The 25,474-nt window shown below is 32.7% G+C and overlaps 2 protein-coding genes across 4 annotated transcripts; both read right to left on the bottom strand.

The window, feature by feature from the left end:
- Nucleotides 1-610: 610 nt before the first annotated feature.
- LOC114925808 (uncharacterized) lies at nt 611-2,195 on the bottom strand. Its single transcript, XM_029294957.1, has 5 exons — nt 2,037-2,195; nt 1,459-1,591; nt 1,113-1,326; nt 710-960; nt 611-624 (listed from the first exon to the last, which is right to left on the bottom strand). The coding sequence occupies exons 1-5, from the start codon at nt 2,193-2,195 to the stop codon at nt 611-613; spliced, it is 771 nt and encodes a 256-aa protein (XP_029150790.1).
- A 10,986-nt stretch (nt 2,196-13,181) lies between these two features.
- LOC112771282 (pleiotropic drug resistance protein 1) lies at nt 13,182-24,276 on the bottom strand. 3 transcript variants are annotated; one of them, XM_025815974.3, is made up of 26 exons: nt 23,874-24,150; nt 23,544-23,710; nt 22,581-22,946; nt 22,349-22,469; nt 22,112-22,200; nt 21,940-22,024; nt 21,585-21,744; nt 21,364-21,440; nt 21,216-21,269; nt 21,038-21,128; nt 20,638-20,939; nt 20,199-20,480; nt 19,665-19,981; nt 19,157-19,317; nt 18,376-18,479; nt 18,107-18,263; nt 16,992-17,099; nt 16,744-16,901; nt 16,322-16,654; nt 15,801-16,091; nt 15,625-15,708; nt 15,397-15,530; nt 14,822-15,049; nt 14,560-14,731; nt 14,073-14,327; nt 13,182-13,518 (listed from the first exon to the last, which is right to left on the bottom strand). In XM_025815974.3, exons 3-26 carry the CDS (start codon nt 22,901-22,903, stop codon nt 13,261-13,263), a joined length of 4,344 nt encoding a protein of 1,447 aa, XP_025671759.1. In that variant the 5' UTR covers nt 22,904-22,946; nt 23,544-23,710; nt 23,874-24,150; the 3' UTR covers nt 13,182-13,260. The 3 variants fall into 3 exon arrangements, with proteins under 3 accessions (XP_025671759.1, XP_072080618.1, XP_072080617.1); XM_072224517.1 differs by having other exon boundaries at nt 23,544-23,696; nt 23,874-24,126; XM_072224516.1 differs by having other exon boundaries at nt 22,581-23,696; nt 23,874-24,276.
- Nucleotides 24,277-25,474: the final 1,198 nt, after the last annotated feature.

A 25,474-nucleotide genomic window follows, 5' to 3' on the forward strand; every position in this document is an offset into this window, starting at 1 on the left:
GAGAAGGGGATAGTGAATCAAATAGCGCAATTCTTCAAGGTGTGTGTTACACACACTTTCCTTTAGGCTTAATTCGCCCCTACCAATATACAATGGTGTGCAAAATGGGTTACTGGCAAATTTCCTGTAGGATACAATGAAGAACACTTGACTTGTTTATGCACTCACACAGTCAAGCCTTACACTAAATGATAATTTATAGAATAATATTCTCTATTCTTTCTTTTGCGCATAAAGAAAGTGTTGAGATGGATTCTGGCAAAAATGAAATGAGGGAAATTTATAGAGACGGAGTACATGCAGCAACGTACTCAACAGACACAACTTTTCAAATAGTTACAACCTTTCAACAGACATAACTATTCAAATAGTTGCAACCTTTCAACAGACATAACTATTCAAATAGTTGCAACCTTTCAACAGACATAACTATTCAAATAGTTGCAACTTTTTAACAGGCATAACTTTTGATTAAGTCACAACTCTATGAAGAGATGTAACTCTTCAAAATAGCTTTTCACATATTTTGAAAATATATCTCACAGATTGGACAGTAGGTTGTGAAGATGATCTCTTCCTTCCTCTATTTGATTTTTTTACAGCAAATTATTTAGATGGTTGGGCCTAAAAATATAGAAAAAATAAAGCAAGTTACATATAACCAACCATAACAACAAAACCCTAAAATACATATAGTAAATGCACTTACAGGGAGGGTGGCTTGGTGCATCCTCCCCTCTTGCATTGTGGCCTGATTCACCACAATTGGAACACTTTTGAATCTGCTCCCTCCTAGATAAGTGACTCTGGCTCCTATCTTCAGCTTTCTCAGGACCTTTTTTCCTATTTTTCACTGGTCTGTGGCTAGGCTTCCCATAGGGCGGTGGCATGACATCATCAAAATCAGTCTTCTCCCATAGATCAGGGCCATTTACAGGGTATATGACCGAATCATAACACCTGACATAAGCCCCTTCTTATAGCAGTTATCAACATATGCATCCATTTTCAGTCCTTTGAAATTGATGCAGCTGATGGCAAGAGTGCATGGAATGCCACTGAGCTGCCACTTCCTGCAAGAACACTCACAAGTAGATAGATCTGTAGCATACTTGTTCAAGCCATTCACCACTTCATATGACTGTGCAACAGACCAATAGGGTCTCCACTCACCAGCAGACGTGCTCCTTCTTTCTACTTTCTTCCTCATCTGAGGTAAAATTGTACCACTAAAATTTTGAACTCTTTCTTTATTTCTATTCCATGTACTCATCAAATAAACCCTGATTTCTTTCATCATAGTTACAATAGGTTTTTCTCTAGACTCTACTATTACACCATTAAAACTTTCACACATGTTATTTAATAGAGTGTCACATTTAGAATAATAGTTAAACAGGATTTACTCCAATATCTAGGAGTAATAGCATTCAGATGCCTGTGAGCTTCAACATTAACCTTTCGGATTATTCCCATCTCTCTTTTCCAGTCCTTCCAGTGTGTAGCCTTTGCGCACCTCCATATCAGTTGCTTCAAGTGAAGGCCAGGAAACTTCTTCCTGAAGTTGTTGTACAGATGTCTTACACAGAACCTGTGGTCCACACCTAGGATTACTTAATCAAAAGCAGGTAGTAATCCCTAAAAAAGAGGTAAAACATTTTTGTTATTACGCTACTATTTATCACATTTAAATGAATCACTAAACAACAATCAATACAGTAATTGTTTACCTTTTGCTTATCAGACATGAAGGTTGATCTTCCTGTTGTTTCAGAGCCAAAATAATCAATTAGCAACTGGAGAAACCACTTTCAGGTGTCCTTGGTCTCTGCCTCAACAACGACATATGTAATCGAAAGCATTTGATCATTAGGGTCCCACCCTATTGCAGTTAACAGCTGACCCCCTTTAGGTGTCTTGAAAAAACAACCATCCAACCCTATAAATCTTCTACACTGCAGAAAGCTCTTTTTGCAAGCATCTAGACATATATATATTCTTTGAAAAATGTAATTTTTCATTGAAGAGTGTTGAACCTCATTCCCAAAATCAGGGGACCTCCGTAGCTTGAGCTTTATTGTTGACTCTGGGTTAGACCTTAGCAACTCTGAACAGTAATCAACTATCCTTTTATATTGAGTCATGTAAGTTTCTTGTATTTCATCCAATGCAGCTTGTCTTGACCTAGCTGCCATTGACGTTGTCACAGTCAGGTTCCACTTTCTTTGTGCCTTGTTAACCAATTCTTTTATCATCACTTTTGGGTATGCTCCACCTTCTTTTTGAAAGCTCTTCTCAGCCATGGAGTATGCATTACCTCAACCCTGTGTGCCTGTCTACAAGTGTGCTTAAGGTTCACAGTCCTAAGCTACCAAGTTGTTTTCTCACCCATCTTTGCAGCATATAGCCAAAAATAACAATCCTGTTGACAAACAGCCCTCACTCTAATCAAGTCAAGCTTGGCATACTTGATCCCCCCTTATTGTTTGTACTGCATAGGCTGTTACAGTGTCTTTACATTCCTCCCTTGAAGTAAATACAGTTTCCACCTCCCACTTATAAATCCTCATGTATTTTACGTCCTTATGAATTGGATACCTCCTCCTTTTAAATTCATCTTCCTATTCTCCATCTTCTTTATTCGAACCACTACCAACCTCATACTCCAAATGTAATTTATCACTATTGAAGCCTTCATCATCACTGAAATCACCATTCATAACCCATTTGGCTTTATCAACCCAAGAACCATCCTTAACACTAGTTAGTCCCTCAAACCCACTGTCATCATCATATTCCCTTTTACTATCTGTGAAATGAACGCCATCTACACTGTCAACCTCAAGATCAGACGGAAAAAACTCTTCATCATCACTGTCATCATCACTATTCGATTTATTCTGTGCATTTTCAGTAGCTACATTTGGATGCATCTTATCTCCTTCACTAGCTTGTTGCACATTATCGGATTGCACATGTTTACCTTGCTGACCTTCATAAACGACCACCAACTGATCCCTAAGATTTTCTTCTATTTTGCCCCCAACATCAATATACCCAACTTCAGGAGAACCTTCAACATCGTCAACCTCATGTACTACAAACATTTCAAGTTGACTCCTCAGCTCCGCTATTCTACACACCTCAAGTGCATCTCTATCAGCATCAAATAACTTTAAATCTTCCTCCAACTGTTCAGCTATTGGATCCTTATACCACAAAGCTGATATATTAGAATTTGTGTACCCAAATTGCCTCAACTCTACATATGCCTCAAATATAGACCAACAATCACTCTCAATATCTTCAATCAGTGTCTTTTGTCCCCTATATGCTGCAATGTCCCTTTATCATACCCAAATCGACCCCCCGTGATAGACAGTTAGATTGAAGCTTTCCATCACCTAAAATCATAGGCCTACTAGTGTACAAAATAGAAAAAAAGGTTTAAACGAAACCCTAGCAGATTTACCAACTAATGGAATCCATTACAACATTATTAAACACAAGCTCCACAAAACCAAAATTGAATCGCAACTGTCGCAGACAACAACAACTTCAACAACTTCACTACAAAAGCAAGGCATTCAATAATACAATCATGCATACATACCTCAATCGCAAGGACAACAGCAGAATGACCTCCTTCTAGACGCTTGCTCACACAGTGCAAATACAAGAACTAAACCCCCCACGAGATGAGGAATCTCTGTTAGGGTATCATTGAAGATGAAACATCAGTTTTTGAGTAGCTAATGTAAATGAGAGAGTGAATGAATTTTGCAGGAATGTAATGAAGCGTTAAAGACTTGAGGGGCAAAATTGTCTGAAAAAATTCATTAATGGAGAGATGGATGATTCTAAAGCATTTTTGAATATTGAGGAAGATTTTAATAAGAAAAAAAAAGTCATGGACGATTTTGATTTTGACCCCAGACCTTAGGGACGAAAAAATTACTTAACCCTTATATTATTGATGGATTAAGGAGAGAGTACAAAGACTAGTGAGACTTGATGTGTTTGTTAGTTTAGTACAGTAAGCTCCATGACAACCTATTTATAAGCCTCACAAGTTAGTTCATTATAATTTCTAGATAGAGTAAACGACCATTTCTATTCATAAAAGTTCATAACACTGACAAATCTACCCACGAATAAACAAAACTACAATTTCTATCCATAAAAGATGAATTTTTGCTAACAAAACTATCCGAACCCTAAAAAATTATTCGAAATCCCTAAAATACCTTCTAATATAATCTAACTCTAACTTCTCTTTTTACTCCACACTACCACTTTCACCCAAATCCTTTCTCACCACCACTCTCATCCCCAACCACCACTATCATTGTCGTCATCACCATCCCCAAGTACTTCTCTTTACCACCACTGTCGAGCAAGGGAGGAAGAGCGAGAGAAAGCCGAAATAGAGAGAGTGAGAGAATGACTAAAAAGAGAAGTTACTCATCACTGCTGAAAAATTCATTTTGAAGAGGAGGAACATTCAAATTCAGAATTTCACATTCAAATTCAAACAACAATGCCTCAACAGAACCATATTATTACAGATTCAGTAACAGAACCAACAGAATTACAAACACAAATTCAAATTCCAATAACATAAGTGGAGCATTCAAATTCAACAATCATAGATCTACAATTCAATAATAAGTCAGATTATGGAGATGCAGAATTAGAGAATGAAGCAGCAAAAATTAAAAATTGAAAATTAAAAAGACCACGACGATGATGTATTACCGAATCTTTAAACACCTCAATCCACAGCCTCAAAGCTCCGTGAGCTGTGCTCCAAGGTCGAAACGCTGGCGTGGAGGATGTCGTTAGAGATGGTCCCAATCAAAATCCATGACGTTCTTGTAAAAGGCAACACAAAGACCAAGGATTGGGTCATCGAAGCAGAGCTCAAGGGAATCGAGAGTGAAACTACCATGCAGAACCTCATGCGTGCTTGCGAAGGGAAGGCAGAGAATGTTCACGACCCTTGTTGATGGAGCAGCAACTATGGCGAACACGGATCTTCGAACAAGGGCGACGATGATGCATAGATATTGTTGCCGCTGCTGCTAGAATCGCTACTGCGAAGCCACTACTGTTGTCACTCTATTTCTGCCTTTGTTCATGGTATTAGAGAAGGAGGCGGTGATCGCAATGGTGATGATGGCGGCAGTAATGGTGGTACTTGGGAATGAGAGTGGTGGGGAGGAAGAATTTCAGTGATGGTGGGATTTGGGATTGGGGGAGTGGTGGTGTGGAGTAAAAAGAGAAGATAGAGTTAGGTTATATTAGAGGGTATTTTGAAAACTTTAAATAATATTTTAGGATTTGGATAGTTTTGTTAACAAAAGTCCATCTTTTATGGATAGAAATTGAAGATTTATTTATTCATGGATAAATTTCTCAATATTCTGAACTTTCATGGATAGAAATGAACATGAATGATTTCTGATCATTCTATTTTGAGAATTTTTGTTTTGAAAATTTGTGTTAGCATAATTTTGGTTTGGTATCTCCATTACTTTTTCATGTTGATCAATACTTTTTAGGATATTATTTATATTTGTTAAATTAAATAATAAAATAAATAGATTAATATTTTAGATATTTGTTGGTTACCTATAAGTAAACTCTATGAATTCTTGAATTTGTGGATTAATATAGATTTTTGTACTTAAATTTGTGCTAACCTAATAGTCACCTGAATATATTATAATATAATAATTAAATAAAAAATAAATGTGGACGAAATTAAGTTTAAATTATGTTATAGGTTTTGTTAAAAGAAGATTGTGATGTATTATTTTGGTTAAATTTATTATATATAAAATATAATTCTTTGAATAAAAAATATATTTAAAAATTTATAGAAATAACATACTTTTATATTCAGTTATTTATTAACCAATGTTGATGTCATTGTAATAATTTGTTGGCCTTTTATTTGTGTTATCATTTCTTTGCGTATTTGATTTGATATACTTCTCCACAATGTGACTTTTAACAGGATATTTCTAACATTATTGTAACTATGTTGTTAATGACTATATATATAAATTAAAAATGAATTTATTCTTTAAGTATCAACTTCATTCTTCATATTTTGTGGATTTTTTTTAATATTTATTTATTTTTTTTCTCTTAGTATATGCAGTTTTTTAATGATATCTATAATAATAAGAATAATAATTTTTAGAATATTTATTGTGTTTCTATAAGTTATTTTTAATAAGAATAATATTGAATAAGTTACTTTTAATAATAGTAATTTAAATAACATGTAGTGAAAGTACCTGTTAATATTTTTCTCAGACAACGTCTCAAGTAATACAAATTCAAACTAATATTAGAGAATATTTAAAACTGGCTCTTTGATTTCGTTTACTGCAGTTGTGAATAAAAAATATGCTTTTATTGTGCTTTAATTGGCTTATACAATTATTTGCATCTTCTATTTTCAAAATTTTTATAGTATAAACTTTTTTTTGTTGTAACAAATTTTTTAATTTATTCATCATATTTTTTCTCATAATTACATGAAGAGGTATTATCTGCGGTGTTAGTAATCATAGTTAAAAATTAATAAACAAAATTGTTAATGTTAATTTTTTAAGTTATTAGAAATACAACAATGAATAACATATTGAAATAAGTATATTTATAAGAATTTTAAAATATAATTATATGTAAAATATTATAAAATAATAAAGAATATAAATAGTAAAAATAATAAAAGTATTTTTTTCAGCCAATTTGTTTTAAAAATGCAATAAATATGTTTGTTTTGTACTTTTTTATATAATATTATCATTTTTAAGCAGATAGACTCCTCTTTATTTGTTGGTATAAATATTTTTCATAGACAAATTACGCAAACTTTGATAAATCAATTATTTGTTTGTTTAGTAATATTGTTTAAAGAATGGTGTTTTATTGTTTTACTTTGAGATGCTATAAAATTTTAAAATAATAAAAAAATAGAATTAAAAAAATTGATTAAAAATAAAAATAAAAATAATATATTAAGAGACATTAATCATGTTTAATATTAAATAAATATTTATTTATTTATTATCAATATTAATATATTAAGAGACATTAATGTAACTATTAATTCACTTTTTTATAACATACTTTTTATGAATTATATATAATAAAAATTTTTGTGTGTGTTTAATAAAATAAATTATAAAATATTATTAAACAACAACAACAACAAAGTCTTGTCCCACTAGGCGTGGTCGGCTATATGAATCAAACGACGCCATTGTGCTCTGTCATGTATCATGTTTACAAAGAGACCGTTTACATGTAGATCTCGTTTGACCACCTCGTGGATAGTCTTCTTAGGTCTTTCTCTGCCTTTCACCCCTTATCCATCTTCCATCTCATCCACCCTCCTGACTGGGTGTTCTGTCGGTCTTCTTCTCACATGTCCAAACCACCTGAGACGATTCAACCATCTTTTCCACAATGGGTGCTACTCCAACTCTCTCCCTTATATTTTCGTTCCTTATTTTATCCAATCACGTATGACCACTCATCCATTTCAACATTTTCATCTCTGCCACACTCATCTTATGCTCGTGCTCCCTTTTGCCCACCCAACACTCCGTACCATAAAACATAACCGGTCTTATAGCAGTGCGATAGAATTTACTTTTAAGTTTTAAAGACACTTTTTTGTCGCATATAAAACTAGATGCGCTTCGCCATTTTGACCAACCTGCTTGGATCCTATGATTTACATCCTGTTCAATCTCTCCATTATCCTATATGATGCACCCAAGATACTTAAAACTTTTAACTTTTTGTAAGATGTTTTCTCCAATCTTCACCTCTATATTAGGATTTTCCCTTCTCAGGCTGAACTTACATTCCATATATTCCGTCGTGCTACGGCTTATGGCAGACCATACACTTCTAGAGCTTCTCTCCATAAGTCCAACTTCTTATTTAGGTCTTCCCATGACTCTCCCAGGACGATATCATTGGCAAAAAGCATGCACCATGGCACAGGCTCTTGGATGTGCTCTGTGAGTACTTCCAAAACTAATGTGAAAAGGCATGGACTTAAGGATGATCCCTGTTGTAATCCTATACCAATAGAAAATTCTTCTGTCACACCACATTGAGTCTTCACACTAGTTGTGGCCCCATCATACATGTCTTTAATTGTACGAATATATGCGATCCTTACTCTTCTCCTCTTTTCTAAAACCTTCCATAAGACCTCCCTTAGCACCCTATCGTACGCTTTTTCCAAATCAATTAACAACATATGTAGATCCTTTTATTACTACAATTTCTTTCCATCATCGATCCTTCTTAATAGGTATATCGCTTCGGTAGTGAATTTGCCTGGCATCAATTCAAATTGGTTCTCTGTTACTTGTGTCTCTTTTCTCAACCTCCATTCTATCACCATTTCCCATAACTTTATGGTATGGCTCATGAATTTGATACTTTAAAATTAATGTGTTTAAAAACAGATATACTAAAATTAATATTTTAAAATTAATGTGTTTTTCTTAAAATAATTTTTAAACTATTTGAATTCAATTTGTGTTTGAAAATTTGTTATCAAAATATAGAGGTAATACAAAATTTTTTAATTTACTAATAAATATTAAAATTGGGTAGAAAAAAATTAAAAAATATAGTGTGTCGGTTCGAAGAATGGTAGTAACTCATACTGGGTGGCTCAAGAAAAGTTACCAATAGAGAGAAGAGGTTATGCCATCAATGTTTTTACATAATAAAAACAGTTGAGATAAGCAAATAGTTCTTTTAATTTTATTGGAAAATAATTTTTTTTATTTTTTAAAAGTTAAGTGGTTGATTTCTAAACTTTGTCAAGTAAGTAAACATGCTGATCTGATATTATTAATTAGTTTTATTAGCCTGTCAGGCAGGGACGAATCTAAGTGCAATGGTGTGGGGGCAAGCGCCCCCACTACAATTTGAAATTTTTTTTAGTAGTATATGATAATAATATTTATTTGTCTCCATTAGATTATTAAATTTGACCCTACAATAATTTTTTGCTCAATTTTTGGTACTTAATCGTCAATTAAAAAATTTTATATTAGACATTCGTTAGAATGATCAATTCTCATATTTAAACGAAATTAGTGTTTTTTTTTTTTTTAAATCAACTCAAAAGAATATTATTTATCTTCTTTTCAAATTAGCTTTAATTTTTGCGTAGCAACTATATTAATTGAAAGAACTTTTTTAACTATGAATATCAATGAGAGTCGGCTTCTAATTGTGTTGGAAAGTGAATTTTTAAATAATTGTTTAGTAATATATATGGAAAGAGAGAAATTTTAATGGTAGTGTTAACTGTTAAGAGAAAAATTACTTAATTTTTTAAAAATATAAAATCTAAAAGAATAGAATTTTAAATTATATATTATTATTTAAATTACTATTTTAGTGTTTTAATTTGTATATTAAATATTTTAAAGGGTAATCATATTTTACAATAACAAAATATAATCATAACAATAATCATGTTATATGTACATAAAAAATAATTATCTTTATAAAATATATATTAAAATATAAAATACACATTGAAAAAAAATTAAACAATACATATATTTATACATAGATATATAGTGATTAATAGATAATTTAATATTTAATTTTTTATATACATATTATTTTTATTATAAAAATTATTATCATGTTATATAAATGTCGCCCCCAGTACTAAAATTTTCTGGATCCGTCACTGCTGTCAGGTTTACCTGGGCCTATTAAAATATAATTAAATATATAAATAATTTTTTATTATTAATAAAATTATAAAATATTTTAAATTTATTATATTTTATTATAAATATTTTTATATATTTTAAATACTTTAAAAGATTAAAAATTCTTATAATACATATAAATATTAAATATGACATATTACATATAAATATTTTTATTAAAAAATAATTTTTTAAATAATATTTTTATTTTGTAAAAAAAAATTTCAAATCTTTTAACAGGCTTTAGGTCAGGCCAAAATAAGTAACAGGCCAGACCTAGTACTTTATAAAGAGTTTATAACAGGGTGCAGGCTAATTAACTACATGACAAGCCAAACTTATTAAGAGCAAAGTCTGACCTAGCCTATTTCCATCCCTAATTAGGAGAATAAATATGACTTAAATCTAATATACAAAAATTTTAGTATCAACTTTTATATAATAAAAATAGATATTAATATCAAAACTGTGTTTATTATAAAGGGAGTAAACGCAACGGAATTATAGTCAATTTATCTGTGATTTGTTCTTGTGTAGTGACATGCACTACATAGGATTCTTTTCTATTAACCATCTCCCAAAACTGACTCCAAGCTGTCCCAAAACCAATGCTTCTCAAGATGCAAGGAATTAACCAATTAATCAAAGAGATTCTCAATTTTATAACAGGTGCATTGCATTGCATGTATTTAACTATTATGATGATATATACCTTGGGTTGTTAGATTAGTATCGAATTGTGAAAGTTTAAGATGGTTACATTAACATTGAAATGGTCAAAGGTGGCGAGAATATGCAAACTAAATAATCCTCCCTACTAAAAATAGAACAACCAAGAATGTTTAAAAGCTTTCTAATGTTGAGCAGTGAATTTATCATAAAATCTAATTGATTCCCTTGTTTTCTTCCTTTAAACAAGAAGATTTTCTTACTTTACAATTGCTTTGGATCTCTAATTCTCTCTTAAGCAGTTGTGATTAATCATTGTACTCTGGTGCTTCCAAGAAGGTATCATCCCATTTACTCTCTGCATTTGCATTCATTCATATCATCTTAGACAAATCTAAGAGCTCATGGTTGAAGAATCTGATATAGCATGTTATTAGAAATGATTATTGCAGGAAGCAGGAATTGTGAACATATTGAAGATTATATAAGTGGAGCATTGATTTAGTTCATTAGAACATTTAATTGTTGCTTTGTTGTTTTCTTTTTTTTTTTTGGTTGTGTTATATGAAGCTTTGATTGTGTGATTGTGTGTTTTATGTTGAACTAGATGCATACTTGTGAAGGATTTGAATGTGTATTTTAGAGTACTTGTTATAATTGTAGTATTATGTTAAGGTGGATACTACAATGAAGATTTTATAATTGTCTTCATGTGAATATATTTTTTTTTACCCTTGGATGATGGATTGTATGGTTAGATTTTGATATTTATAAAAGTGTTGTTTTTGTTTAAAATGTGGCTAAATAAATAAACCACACTTTTAACCAAAGCATCTTCATGAGAAAATATTTTTGCCATCTTCATTGTAATATCCACCTTATATTAATTTATTATGTATTTTGATGTTGAAATTGTTAAGTTTGAATGCCTATATTTGAGTAAATATATATATTATACACGATATATATATTTTTTACAAAAAATTTATAACAGGTAAACTCGTAGAGTCTACGAGTCGAGTCTAGATCAGCTCTATGAGTTTATCTAGATTTGCGAGTTTGACAACCTTAATTGTGTACTTTGGTTGTCGCAATAGATGCTGAGAGTTATCAATTGAGGCACTCTCAATTCTTTCAGTAGTTGCTATAAAGAGAGATGAGGTCAGTTTGAGCAAAGGCCAATGCTCTATATTCTGCTTTCTTGCTGCTCTTACTACGTTGCTTTTTATGGCACTAACAAGAGATCAGATTAGTTCCCATATACATGCAATAGCTAGCGACTGATTTTTTATCATCCAAGTCACTCTTCAATCGGCATTTGTAAAAGACAATAGCCTACAATTAGTACATTTGAAGTGTGTGGTTCAAATATTAGTTTTTATTCTCAAGATTATCATTCCCAAAAACATACTGTCTAGGAATGAAATTACTTGACCTATAACATTTTTATGTTTAGTTTTGTTATTCGGATAAGAATAGTTTGGTCCTTTTTTTGTTGTTATATAAATTCTATTTCCATTGGAATTAAAGATAACCAGAAAAAAGGTAGGAATTAAATTAGTAGTATTATTTCTATTCTAAAGATTATTTTTTCTTAACTTTGAACCAAATATAAGAATAAAATATTCTTATCTTAAAATTTATGAGAATACTCTATAATTTCTCCAATCGGACACACCCTTTGACAAAACAATGCCTTGACATACTGTGCCTTTTGAGGTTTTTTTAAACCATACAATTTAGTGGTCTTCACACGGTTGTACTTTTGAAACGGGAAAGATAGTTATACTAACTGACGTATTTCTATTTTCTACAATCTTAGATCATAACTATTTCCATTAACATTAGCTTTCATGAGTGTATGGGAAGTAAAAGTGAATGTATGTTTGCTATAGTTTTATATTGTAAAAATCTTAGGTATATAACCGCAGTGGATCCCTTAACAATTAAAATCTTATGTTTGGACTCATTTAAAAAGTGATAACTTCACTCTAGGTTGGTTGGGTTAATTCAAGTGATTTGATTCTCGTTTCTGTTTTTTTTTTTCTGGTATGATTTGTTCATATTTAATCAAGTATAGTTTGTTCTTGAATTGAGCTTTCTCGGGCATTTATATATTAAAAAAAACACAAATTATTGTATAGTTTTTACGTTTTAGGCACAAGTAGAAAGGAAAATAATTCATTTCTCAAATGCATGTTCCACATGCAGCATTACCATTAACCCAAACATGTAATTTGAGAAACATACCACAAAGTTTAAACTTTTTAAAAACCAAGACACAAAAAAAAAAAAAAAAAAAAACATTTTAAAAACGACAGCGTTACAGAAGTCCAAACTCCCTTGCTAGTTGCTAATGCTAACCCCAAACACTTTCTCTTCTGTTTCTTCGAATTCAAAATTTTCATCTTCATTTCTTTTCTTTCCAATGTTTCCCATCCACTTTCACAAATCCGTTTTCTAGAATCTTACTTTCAAAGTCTTATCCAACTTAAAGAAAGGGAAAAAAAAAGTTCACTCTTTCAACACTTTATCGTTGACCATTTTCCATAATCTTACATTAAAAAAAGTTCCCACATTGAGGATATTTTCAGCAACTCATTTCCTTAAGCCTCACAATGAAATTCGCCAGAAAAAAAGGTTAACTGTTTGTAAATTTTCCAAGGACAATTCACTGACTCTGAATTGCTTCGGTCAATGAAGCTCTACAGCTAGATAGACACTTGCCTCTTCCACAACAAAACGTCCCCAACTGCGTTCAATTCCATTATTAATTAAATTCTGTACAAATGTATATATAAAAATGTTTTCATCTCTTTTGGAAATTAAATGCCTTAATTGAAAAGGCAAAGGTAAATCCAAAGAGCAATGCGAAGCCAACAACCACAGCAGCAGCTATACCAATGAAATCATCTCTATATCCAAAATAGCTCTTTACAAAATCTCCCACAGTTTCTCCAGTGTCTATGCGTTCAGTTACATCACCAAACTGTGAAGTGACTAATCCATACATGGTCCATGACACAGGACAAATCCAAAAGTACCATCTCCACCACACTGGCATTCTCTGTAAATTTCAAAAGTTTCGCAAATGTGAGGAATGATGTTATTTGTGCCTTTTTTGGGAAGTCACCGAATAGTCATGCATGTTAAGGTGTAACAACTTCAATGGAGTATTTTTAGAATTTAAAATACAAAAAAATAGTTATTTTTTGGATTGCGCTTTGCATTGGAAATAATTGATGGAATGAAACCGGACTCAGTATAGAGAGACGGTTTCACTTTGATGGATAACCATTTATGTATAAAGTTTAAATTGAATTGACATCTAAAGATCACTTTATTAATAAAACAATTCATAAAAAAATTAATATTTATCTTATATATCTAAGTGATCAACTCTATTTAAAAAATCAATTTAATAATCAATTGGTTTCCTTTTAGTTGTTAAAAAAAAATGTGTAAATGTACGCAATTCTATCAAGCATGATTGACAATTTGATAATTTTGTTAAAACTCCATTTTGCACCTATGTATTTCTTCAAATATTTTCTAAACTATCATACGAGTAGCATTTTCTAAAATATTAAAGTGAAAGCACAAGGGATAATGGTAGCTTACAGTTCTAGGAATGACAAATCCTGAGAAAAGGTTCCATATCAAGTAGAACCCAAAAGAAACTATGCCAGCAACATGGTGATCTGGGGTAGCACCAACAGCCATCATCCCATATAGGGTGAAGTATAAAAATGTAAAGAACATGAAGAACAGATACCAAAAGAACTTCATAGCTGTCCACTCAAACCCAATCATGGCATACACTATAACACCATATACCAGGGTCTGTAGCAATATGTACGGGATCTCAATGGCAACCTGTAGGATTTTCAAATGTGCTAAATTGGTTAAAATTTCATTAGATTTAGAGTTTCCATTTTCATTAGAGTGAACGGAGTAAGTAATACAAGGCAAAAACCAATTTAGACATGAACAGATATAAATTTTCTGTCTTGTCTTTATTTTGTTTATCTCAGTATCTCTGTATTTTCTGTCCTAAAAGACTTATCAAATATAATCCTATGCGTTAAATGGGAAACTTTATGCATACCTGTCCAAATGCATATGGCAAAGCTGAGTACATTCCAGCAGCTTTTTCTCTGTAAAAGACTGTTCTCTCAATGGCCACAACAGGTTGAACGGAAGTAGCATTTTGTACCCCAATGAAGAGTACTGCAGCATACATGGATCCCATGGCGTTAAATACATCTTGTGCTCTTTTCCTACATTCAAGAAATCAAAATTCAAAACATGTAACTAAACTAAGGTGATGAAAAAGAAAATAAAGGACATTAATGGTTGCATGTTGGTACCTTTTGGAGCCAATATCCCAAAAAATTGTCCCAAACAGCAAGGCTATAAATGCTGTGAATAAGAATCTCACTGCACTGTATGGAGGGTTTCTCCAATATGATAGGTTTTGTTTCCAAAGACAAGCTTTACATTGGGTTATGAACGACTGTGAGTACTTTGTAGTGAAGTATAAGTCCTTAGAGGCTGATGGGGGTGTACTTAGTTCACTTATCAGTGCCTTGTTTCCCCTGAATGTGATTGTGGAAAATATTAGTCAACCATAGAAAAGCATATTGACAGTAAAAATTGTACAAAAGAGCAGCTTTGTCATTAAAATATGGTGTAAAATAGTTTTACAAAGATATTCAATCATATTTTGACCTATCAATAAAAAAAGACTAGTTGTCATATCTAGTACTTGAATGGTTATACGAAAGAATGAATGTGTTTGGATAATGATGTCAAACGAGTGCATCAAACTTACTACTATTACGATATTTGCACACTATAATTATTCTTGTAAAACATTTGAATCAAAATCAAGTTTTCCATTATTGCTCCTATGTCTTTTCTTTGAATTCAAGTTGTTCCTTACCTGTATAGATCAGAATTCTTGTATAGTTCAGCAAAGTTAATTCCTAGAGCTTCCTCTTGTGCTTCTGAAGTAACCTCCAACATCCAAGTTGCAGGATTATAACCATTCTTGATCTTTGGCACTCCATTAATTCCCTATATAGCATGCATATCTTTGTTTGATTAATAAAGTGACTGATAAAACAAGAAACATTTAATACTAATTACCACTTAAGAGCTAGTTGCTGACCTCAAAGTAACTGATAAGGTGAGAAGAATGGCGGCCTAATGGCCCCACATATATCTCTTCACCTCCACGCTTCAAGAGAAGTAACTGTAATAAAACGAAAAAAATAGTTATAGCATTGAAACACTTGAAATTAGCAAAGCATTATCGAGTCAGAAAAAGAATAATCGATCTCTAACCTCATCGAAAGCATCAAATATATCAATGCTAGGCTGGTGGATTGTGCACACCACAGTTCGGCCTGTGTTGACTGTGTTCCTCACTGTCCTCATAACTATAGCAGCAGCCCTGGCATCAAGGCCAGAGGTAGGTTCATCCATGAATATTATTGATGGATTTGCAACAAGTTCGACCGCAATAGTTAGCCTCTTGCGCTGCTCTGTGGACAGACCATTCACTCCAGGTAATCCAACCAATGCATCTCTCAATGAATTCAGCTCTACTAGCTCCATAACTTCCTCAATGAACATCTACAATCAATCAATAAGAATTGTAAGAAGCTAAACTGAGATAGGACATTTTCTAAGATGAAAAAATATGTCAATCTATTCGAGTATGAAATGAATGGAGCAAACATTGCTATAATGCCAAGAATAGGATCCAACAAATACAAGATCTAAGACAAAAAAAAAACACATTTTACAGGAAAATTCCATTTGAAGAAACCCAAGAGAGGAAAAAATAGTACATCGAACTTTACCTCTCTTGTGGAAGAATCAACCTCAGGGGGTAACCTTAGCCATGCAGAATAAACAAGTGACTCATAGACTGTGACATGAGGAGAGTGTATGTCAGTTTGTTCACAATATCCGGATATGCGAGCAAATGTTTCTTGCTTCTTAGGGTACCCTGATATGGTGATTTGGCCTTGAATATATCCTGCAGTTTTCCTCCCAGATAACACATCCATTAGAGTGGTTTTACCAGCTCCACTTACACCCATTAGAGCTGTTAGAACTCCTGGTCTAAAAGCTCCACTAATACCCTTCAACAGTTCAAGTTTATCTTCAACTATGCCTTGGGCCTTCATTTCCTGCAAGCATAAACCGAAACCAGTATTCATTTACATGTGTTGTTTGATCCAGCACTTGAAAGATGCTTTATGAAATCAGTTATTTTTACCTGTGGCATGTCTACTGTATATCTGATTTCATCAAAAGTGATAGAAAGAGGCGTGAAAGGAAGAACCATCCCACGCTTTCTGTTGCGATCAGTTCCATTAATAGCACCAACTCTTGCAGACAAGGTTCTTGATGACACACTTCTTCCATTACTTTTATCTGCATTGAAAATTGCACTTATAATATTACACAATGAACATGTGTGAAGCTAAGAATATGAAACATAAGCTAGTGGAACTTGTGAACAACCAGAAGCTCCACTCCTTCCAGAAGAAAGTTCAATGATGTGATCATTCCTAACAGAATTCCTTTCAGCTAAAGCTTCTTCTGATATCAATGCTTGTGGTTTGCCAAATGCTGCAGCATAATGATTCAACTCTTAGAGCAGTGCTACAGTTTCACATATTTGAAGGTAGCGCATGCACGTATAAAGATCATAGTTACTAGAAAGCTGGTGTAGGGATGGATACACAGCTCGTTTTAGTACATAGTTTACAACTTTTTGCTAAGGCATCAGAAATTCAGAACTGATACCAAAAGATAGAATAATGGGTTAATAATCAATTTAGTCCCTGAAAGATAAAGTATTTTTCAAATTCGTCCCGAAAGATTTTTTCAATCAAATTGGTGTTTCAAAGATTACGAATTAATTATATCTGTCCTTCAGTTACTCCACTCTCAATTTTCGTCAATGATTGATGATGTCAAATGTTAACTGATAGCATACATGACACATAACATGTTCAATTAGACGTTGACTAAATATGTTTACGAAAATCTATCAATTTAGTCACTAGGTCATATTAGGAATAGGATTTTTGTAATGGGGAGAAATGACTAAATTAATAAATTTTCATAAACATATTTGGTCAATATCCAATTAGACATATCAAGTATTATATATGTTATCAATTAACATTTTATAACATCAATCTTTGAAGAAAATTGTTAATGGAGTGACTGGAGGACAAATATGATTAATTTGCAAACTTTGAAGGACCAATTTGATTGAAAAAATCTTTCAGGGATGAATTTAAAGAATGTCTTATCTTTCAGGGACTAATTTGACTATTCACCCATAGAATAAAGGTATTTTGCCCCTTTTTTTTTGTATGTCTCCTCCAAATAAATTTCTAAAAAGTATAGGTAACTAACTTAAAAATAATTAACATTAGCCAACTTTTTCTCTTTATTGTAAAATTATTTCTTTTAACCTTAGTTTTTGAAGAATTTAGTGTCTAGGGTTAGAATTTAGCATATAAATTTTAAAATTTAGGATTTAGAGTTTAGAATTTAGAAGTAAAAAATGTTGGCTGATATTAGCCGTAAAAAGTTGGTTCCCCAGTTGAATTTAATATACTTACGATCAAGAAAATGCAAGGCCAAAGGGAAAAGCAAATTGAAGAGTAACATGTATCCAATGGAAGCTCCAACTCCAATCCAATACCAATGTGCTTCAGGGAATATTCCACGTGCTTTTAAGACCTTAACACCTAATGGTTCTGTTGAATTAGGTGGAACCTGCAATAATATCAATAAGAAATTCACTTAATTATCAAAATCATATCAAACTTGTTCACTAGTCATTTTGTATTCTTTGTGCATGTTTCATTGGTTTGATTGTATTCCTTACATGTTTCCAACTGTTTCCCAGGAATTCATTCACAGCTATAGCATTCTGTCCGTACATCATGGGAGAGATCCAGTAGCCCCATAACCACCACTTCCTCACATCAACTGATTCAAAAGAATGTAAGTAGTTATGTGTTAGATTTTGATATTAGGAGTTTAAAACAAGGTAACGGAGAAATAAATGTATTTTTTTATAATAAACTCTGTCAAGGCAATCAAACTCGGTATTCCATCTAAACTTGTGAAGATTAGGTAAACTTGAATTGTAAACTCAATTTCCAATAGTATTTTCATATTCTAGGAGAACTCGGCTTATATTTATATAGCTGGTCCCTTGTTCGGAAAAATGAGGAGGGTTGTTAAGCCTGCGATAGCCAACGCAAAACAATGTCGCATCCTAATGCAAGGCCACGACGCAATGACATCATTGGATCCATGTAGGGTTATGTTAGGCCTATGACAGCCAACGTAAAACAAGGTTGCATCTCAAAGCATGGACACAATGCAACGATGTCTTTGATTCATGTAGCTGAAAAAGGCTTTGTTAACTACCTTGCATATTCTAGGAGACTAGGACATCTACAACCATTCATTTTCAATTATAATATTTGATAATCATATAACAAATAAAAATTTTAATAGTTGTGGAATAGGAATATCCAACTACTTCTCACTCTATTTGAAGACAAAAACTTATTATAAACTCAAAGTTTAGAGTTTAGGAGTTTGAGTTGACGGTTAACTCGAGAATTTGATAACCTTTAACTGAATTAACATTTCACCTCTAGATAGGATGAATCCACCCATGACCATAACTGCAAGTAAAGCAAATGATCCAAATGTGTTGGCCACAATTAGGTTCCTCCCAACTGCCCCCATAAATCGAAAAAGTGCAGAGGCCATCTGGTTGATGCAAGCTAGCAGAAAATACTGCTTGATGAACCTGCCGTGAGAAACTATATGAGCATAATCAAAACCAAATTATCTCAGAAAGTAGTGTTAGTTGAACATAGTAATCATTATTCTCCTTGTCAACATATCATCTATATGGTATTGAATGATATATGAACTTCACTTGTATAGGAACGAATCCACACCCTATTTTATATTAGATGTGTAATACTATTGGTATGTAGGCCCAAAATATGACGATAACTCTATTTAAAAAACATGACTCTATTTCAAGTTTATGCATGTTACAAAAACAATAATTATGGTTGAACTAAAAAATTTGGGTACAAAATTTTGAGTTCAAGTATTATTATTGTTACTTGAAAGACCTTTACTCACCTTTCAAAACTTGGATCAAAGCCTATAACATAGTAAGTCATGACAACCCAAATACCAACTTCTACCAAAGTGATAGGAATCTTAAGGATCCATGTTGGCAAGGAGTATGCCCAAGAAGGATAGAATAGAAGGTCTCTTTGCTTGTAGAAAACAGGGAGCTTTGCAATGGTCATGGATAACTCAGAGAATCCATTGAACATTATCACAATCAGAACAAAGAACAAAGCCCCCATGTAGATCCCGCCATCAGATACTGTGTTCCGATGCATCTCAGTTCTCAAGAACAATGTCATTGTTATGAGTCCTGTTAGAATCAACTGAAAAGAATGAACAGGATCAAACTTCTATCTAGTTGACCATAGTACTGATTAATGAAGCTTCGAATATCAAAGCTTTATACCCATGTTATCTAAAATAACCATCATTTAAAAACTGTTACATTAACAATCCGATATATCTATATACAAATCGTATCAAACTTCCATATTTTGACAAATATTTTTAGTGAGGACCATAACTTTGAATAGTACTTACTTGCCACATCTTGAAAATGTAGACAAAGGAGTTCCTTTTCATGAGCAAGAATTCTCTTGAAACACAAGCTCTTAGCAATTCCTTCTTGCTAACACCATACTTGTTCTTGGTTAGAACAGCAGGGTGGCCTTTGGTCTTGTCGAACGGGGTAGCGAGCTCGTCGCCGAGTTTTCGGCCTATGTGAAATGACTGAAATGCATCTGCAAATTCTCTTACAGAGATAAAGGTATAAGGCTCATCTTTGTTTGCCCAGTACTGCTCTTGATCTTTTCTTGATGTTACCTATTACATACATTAACAGAAAGAGCTTAGTCCATTATTTCAAAATGACAAATCTGTCCTTTATTATTCGAAAAAAGTGTGGCAAATTAGTCATTTTCTTTTCTTATTTTTACAGGGACGAAAGAGCAAGAAGTGTTTGGAGAAACTAGAAAGTTACCTCTTGCAAGAAATCTGCTACTCCTTTTCTTTCTGGACATTTAAATCCCATGTATTCAAAGAACTCGAGAACATTTTCTCTTGGACCCTGATACACAATTTGTCCATCTGATAGGAGAATTACATCATCAAATAGTTCATAAGTTTCTGGTGCTGGTTGGAGAAGAGATATTACAGCAGTTCCATTCAAAATGTGAATGGATTGTCTCAAAGAATTAACCATTTGGAATGTTGTAGAAGTATCCAAACCAGTTGATATTTCATCCATGAAAAGTGCCCTTGCTGGTCCAACTAGCATCTCACCTAAATAATTTATTTTCCACCAGAAAAAGAAAAATAAAATTACTAAAAGAAAATGACTTAATTTAATGTTAAACAGATGATGTAATTTCTGGTTTTACCAGTTGTGACTCGCTTTTTCTGTCCACCAGAAATACCCCTAATCATTTCATCCCCTACCATGGTGTCAGCACATATTTCTAGACCCAAAATCTGCAATTTATTATGAGCAGAGCAATTCAAAAAAAAAAAAAAAAGAAAAAAAAATCATATAAAATTTTGATGAATTTAGTTTGTCACCTTCATTATATAATCTGTAACTACATTCGTTTCTTGGCCTTCCAGTGCTGCAGCCTGAAAAATTCAATATGTTTATCTTCATTTCTACATTCCAACCATTTCATCATATTTTGAAGAATTTAACATTGTAATTTATGTCTTTGTAAACCTTCATATAAATATCTAGATCAGGATCTGGCTTAATGTTTTCTGCCTTCTCTCTTCTTGATAATTCTGCCAGCATATCTGCAAGTTACCAAAAATTGTAAACAGTTTAACCAAAGTTTGACTGACACGATCCTTATAAGTTTAGACCATGTTACTTAAAAGAAATTTTGATACAGAGCAAACAGAATGTAGAAGATGAGAGAACCCGGGCCTGAAACTGACCGTAACGCATTCCGATCCCTTGACACCTTGCTGAAAAGGCCAACGTTTCTCTGACTGTCAGTTCCCCTATGTGGAGATCAGTTTGACTTATGTAAGCTGATGTTCTCTGAGGCACAAATTCCTCCATTCCATGACCATTGTAGGAAACTCTCCCAGAAAACTGCAATGTATCAGATATAGACTTTGAATCATAATAAGCATGAGAAGGATTCTCTCCAAATCTAAGAATTCATTAGTCCAATTTCTGATTAAAAAAAAGAGGCTTAATCTCACATCCAAGGTAATCAAACTCAATAGTAAACCTAGACTCATGAAGTTTAGGTAAACTTGATTTCCTCACACCACATGTCCTTACCTTAAGATCTTTGCCAAGTCTTCCGGCCAGTGCCAGCAACAGCGTGGTCTTTCCAGAGCTTGGAGGGCCTAAGAGCAGTGTCATTCTACACAAGCCAAAAGAAAATGTTGAGAAATAGTTTCCTCAAAAAAAAATCACTGATTTGAATTGTCGAATTGTTGTCCGTATTCACCTTCTAGGCTTGATGATTCCACTAACATCATGAAGAACCGTGAATGGCTTCTTTCGACTCGGAAGAAGGCAAAGAGAATTCAGGAACCCCTTCAAAAAGATAAAACAGAGGAAAGAAAATTAATGTCTGCACAAAATAAATGTTAACTTCTAAGTTTGATTATGTTTTTCCAAATATAATTTTTTGGACTAATAAGATCCAAAATCTAAATGATCATAATATCGTACGATTAATTACCTCTAACAAATTAATGCAGAAGTTAAGGTTTGTTGGCAATGCCCTGCTTCCAACATGAGCCTCAGCTTCAACATTCAAATGCTCAAATCGGACTTCAATTGTCGGAATATCAAGTCCAACTCTGCAATTCAAAAAGTACAACAACCACATTATAAATCTTTTTGACACATTTCAATTAGTTTTTTCAAGAACTAAATGATGTTAGACTAATTAGTATGTTTCCTTTTGTTACCTATCGATTCTCCTTCTCAATTTCAACAAGAACTTTTCATTGTCCTGTTCAGCAATCTTGACTAGCCTCTCTACCAAATTCTTTCTCTGCAAGGGACCGAGTTTGTTGATATCGATCTCAGTGTATTCGCCTTGTGATTCGGTTAGTATTCCTCTTGTTAAGCGTAGATACGTTGGAAGCTTCTCGATGGCCGCCCATTTGAGCTGTTCTTCATCGTCGTCTCTCCTCGAAGAGCCTGAGAACACATCAACAGCACCACTGCTTCTCCATATACTCGAGCTTCCTATGCGTGCGCTCGCCACTCTTAGTTCATCATTCTCCATGTTCTGATGATGGTTAGTTGCTGCTTCAAGTCGCTCACAAGTTCTTTGGAAGAAACTGGTGTTAGTTTCTAGAAATGGATATTGTTATCGTCTCATAGTTCAAGGATCAAGTGTGTGTGTGATAGATATGTTTGAGCTTTTTTTCTTTGTTTTTTGCAGAGAGAGAGAGAGAAAGAGTTGAAACTTGAAAGAGAGGTTAGTGTGTTTGTAAATTGAGTGTGGCTATTTATAGAATGATGATAGAAGAAACTTACATGCAGTTGCGGACTTGCAGTTTATGTTAGTTGGTTGACTACAATAAGTTTCACCTTGTTTCACATTCAAAAGTGAAAACATGTTGCATGGTTTTTAATTATGGCTTACCTTGTTTTGTATTTTTTAAATACGCTAGAATAATTGAGTAATATTAAATATAATAAATATATAATTATGAATATTATATGAATAAAAGAATAAATAATAATCTTTTACCATGAAAGATTTAGTCCGTTGGACAGTGACAAAAGTGAGGGAAAAAAAACTAAACTAACTTTATACTATGAAAAATAAGTTTTATTTGATAAAATTACTAAATCGTTAAATTTTTATTGACACCATTGAAAAAGATACGTTAAATTCCTATATTATCCTCCATCGTCACCTTCAACAACTTCTCTAGCAGCATCCATGAGCTGGGCATTAGACTAGTCAATCCCAAAAGGCAACATCTTCTTTGTGGCCAATTGCAGACCAAGCGCCACAACCAAGCCATACGCCACCATCCCAACCAAAGACATTCTTTCAAACACATTGCCTGCAAATAATACCCTTGATAACGCAAATTTCAAAGACAAAAAAAATCACACAGAGAACAACAATATCGCAAACACACATCAGAAACCATAACAAAATCAAATCATATAACCGTTCAATTGCAAGCACCATCGAATAGTTGCAACATATTCAAGAGAAGGCAAAGAAAAAAAAGTACCGGAAGCAAAGGCGTAAACACTGTTGAGTATGTCACCGCAAGGAAAACCGCCGATAGGGCAAAATGCTTCGGAACCGGTGAGCTTCAGCTTCTGAGTCCATTCGGCGGAGCTGGATGAAGTGGTCGGAACCTTGGTTTCCTGGTCGAGTTCTGCGGCAGAGCATTTGAGAGGCGGCGGCAACCTCATCCGCGACATTATGTTGGAAGAGGCCCAAGCTCCGGTGATTGGGAGAACCGTCGTGGAGTTGAGGTTGAAGAGAAAGATTACGGATAATTTGAGAATTTTATTAAAAAAATAATAAAATATTAAGTATTTTTATCGTATAGAATATTTTTTTACAGATATGATGTTAATTTTTTTATTTGATGAATATTTTTATTAATATTTATAAAATTTATAGATACAAATGATTATTTTTTTAAAAAATTTAAATCTTAAACTAGTCATTAGACTTGCAATGCAAGTGTCCCAATTTTTTGCCTGTATTTGACATAAGTTACTCACGTTAGTCTTTTAGGTATTTTAATGATGACGTATATGGAGAAAAGTCATGTTACGTGATAATTATAACAGTTTTGTTCAATTCAATCTTTATCAATAATGTATACCTCTAATCTCAATTTCAGTTTTAAAAATTTTCTTGCACTATTAGAAGTCATTTTTTAAATTCTCTTCCATCATTTTTAGGTGCATTTCAAAAGATTAATGATAAGAAAAGATAGCAATGTTGTTGGTAACTCCAGTGAAAGAAGCTAGAGTGATAGACTAAATTCCTATTTTGGTTTTTGAGATTCACACGATTATTCAATTTGATTTTTGAAATTCAAAATTTCGTATACTAGTCTTTTAAATTTAAGTTTGGGTACCAATATAGTTCCTCAACTATTTCCGGCGATGATTAGGTAAACTGAGTGCTAAGATGACACTCTCTCTGTCACACTGAATGATGAGTAAACGACGTTGTTTACCCTTGGCGTCCAAACAAGTTAGAAATTAAGAATAGTGGAGGTAGAGAAGAAAAAGAATACTTTATTTATAGTGGATGACTAATTTGTAAGTTCCTGTCTAAATGAGATAGAAAAGAGTGATTCAAAGAATAAAAGATATATATCTAGAGTTACACCCCATAAAGTACAGATACTTTGTTTGAGTTATGTGTCAGCATATCGAAATATTTTGGTCGATACTTGTTTGACACATGTGTTTGTTATGTTCAATCACGTTTTAATAAAAAATAAAAAAAAATTCGAATACGTTTGGACACTCCTAAATACTATCACGTATCAGCGTGTTCAATTTTATTTTTAACATGTATTCTTAAAATGAGTTTGCAAATAGTATAGATCATTATTTATTAAAATAAAAATATTTTAAATCTTTTATATAATTAAAGAAGACATTAAAAATAATTAAAAAATTATTTTATATTCTAATATCAATAAAATATTAAAATATTATTATAATTTATCTAAAAACAATATTTTATATTTTAGGACTAGAGCACATACTAGATAAACTCTATATTTTATATATATGTTGTATTCTCGTATTTTATAAAATTTTAAAATTTGTGTGTCCACTTCTTTTATATAGTATCATA

The sequence above is a fragment of the Arachis hypogaea genome, chromosome 18 (genome assembly GCF_003086295.3).
Source record: "Arachis hypogaea cultivar Tifrunner chromosome 18, arahy.Tifrunner.gnm2.J5K5, whole genome shotgun sequence".
Classification (NCBI taxonomy): Eukaryota; Viridiplantae; Streptophyta; class Magnoliopsida; order Fabales; family Fabaceae; genus Arachis; species Arachis hypogaea.

Bases quoted from the DNA above. Each gene is read 5' to 3' on its own strand.
- LOC112771282 (XM_072224516.1), bottom strand. From the start codon at position 22,903: ATGGAGAATGATGAACTAAGAGTGGCGAGCGCACGCATAGGAAGCTCG. The intron at 20,940-21,037 runs GTAAAACCAGAA...TAAATTATTTAG, and splicing joins GAAAAAGCGAGTCACAACTG to GTGAGATGCTAGTTGGACCA. The intron at 18,264-18,375 runs GTAAGGAATACA...ATATTATTGCAG, and splicing joins TGGGAAACAGTTGGAAACAT to GTTCCACCTAATTCAACAGA.
- LOC114925808 (XM_029294957.1), bottom strand. From the start codon at position 2,195: ATGGCAGCTAGGTCAAGACAAGCTGCATTGGATGAAATACAAGAAACT. The intron at 1,592-2,036 runs GTTCAACACTCT...TGTGGACCACAG, and splicing joins CCCCTGATTTTGGGAATGAG to GTTCTGTGTAAGACATCTGT. The intron at 1,327-1,458 runs GTTAATGTTGAA...GTGTAATAGTAG, and splicing joins AGATGGGAATAATCCGAAAG to AGTCTAGAGAAAAACCTATT.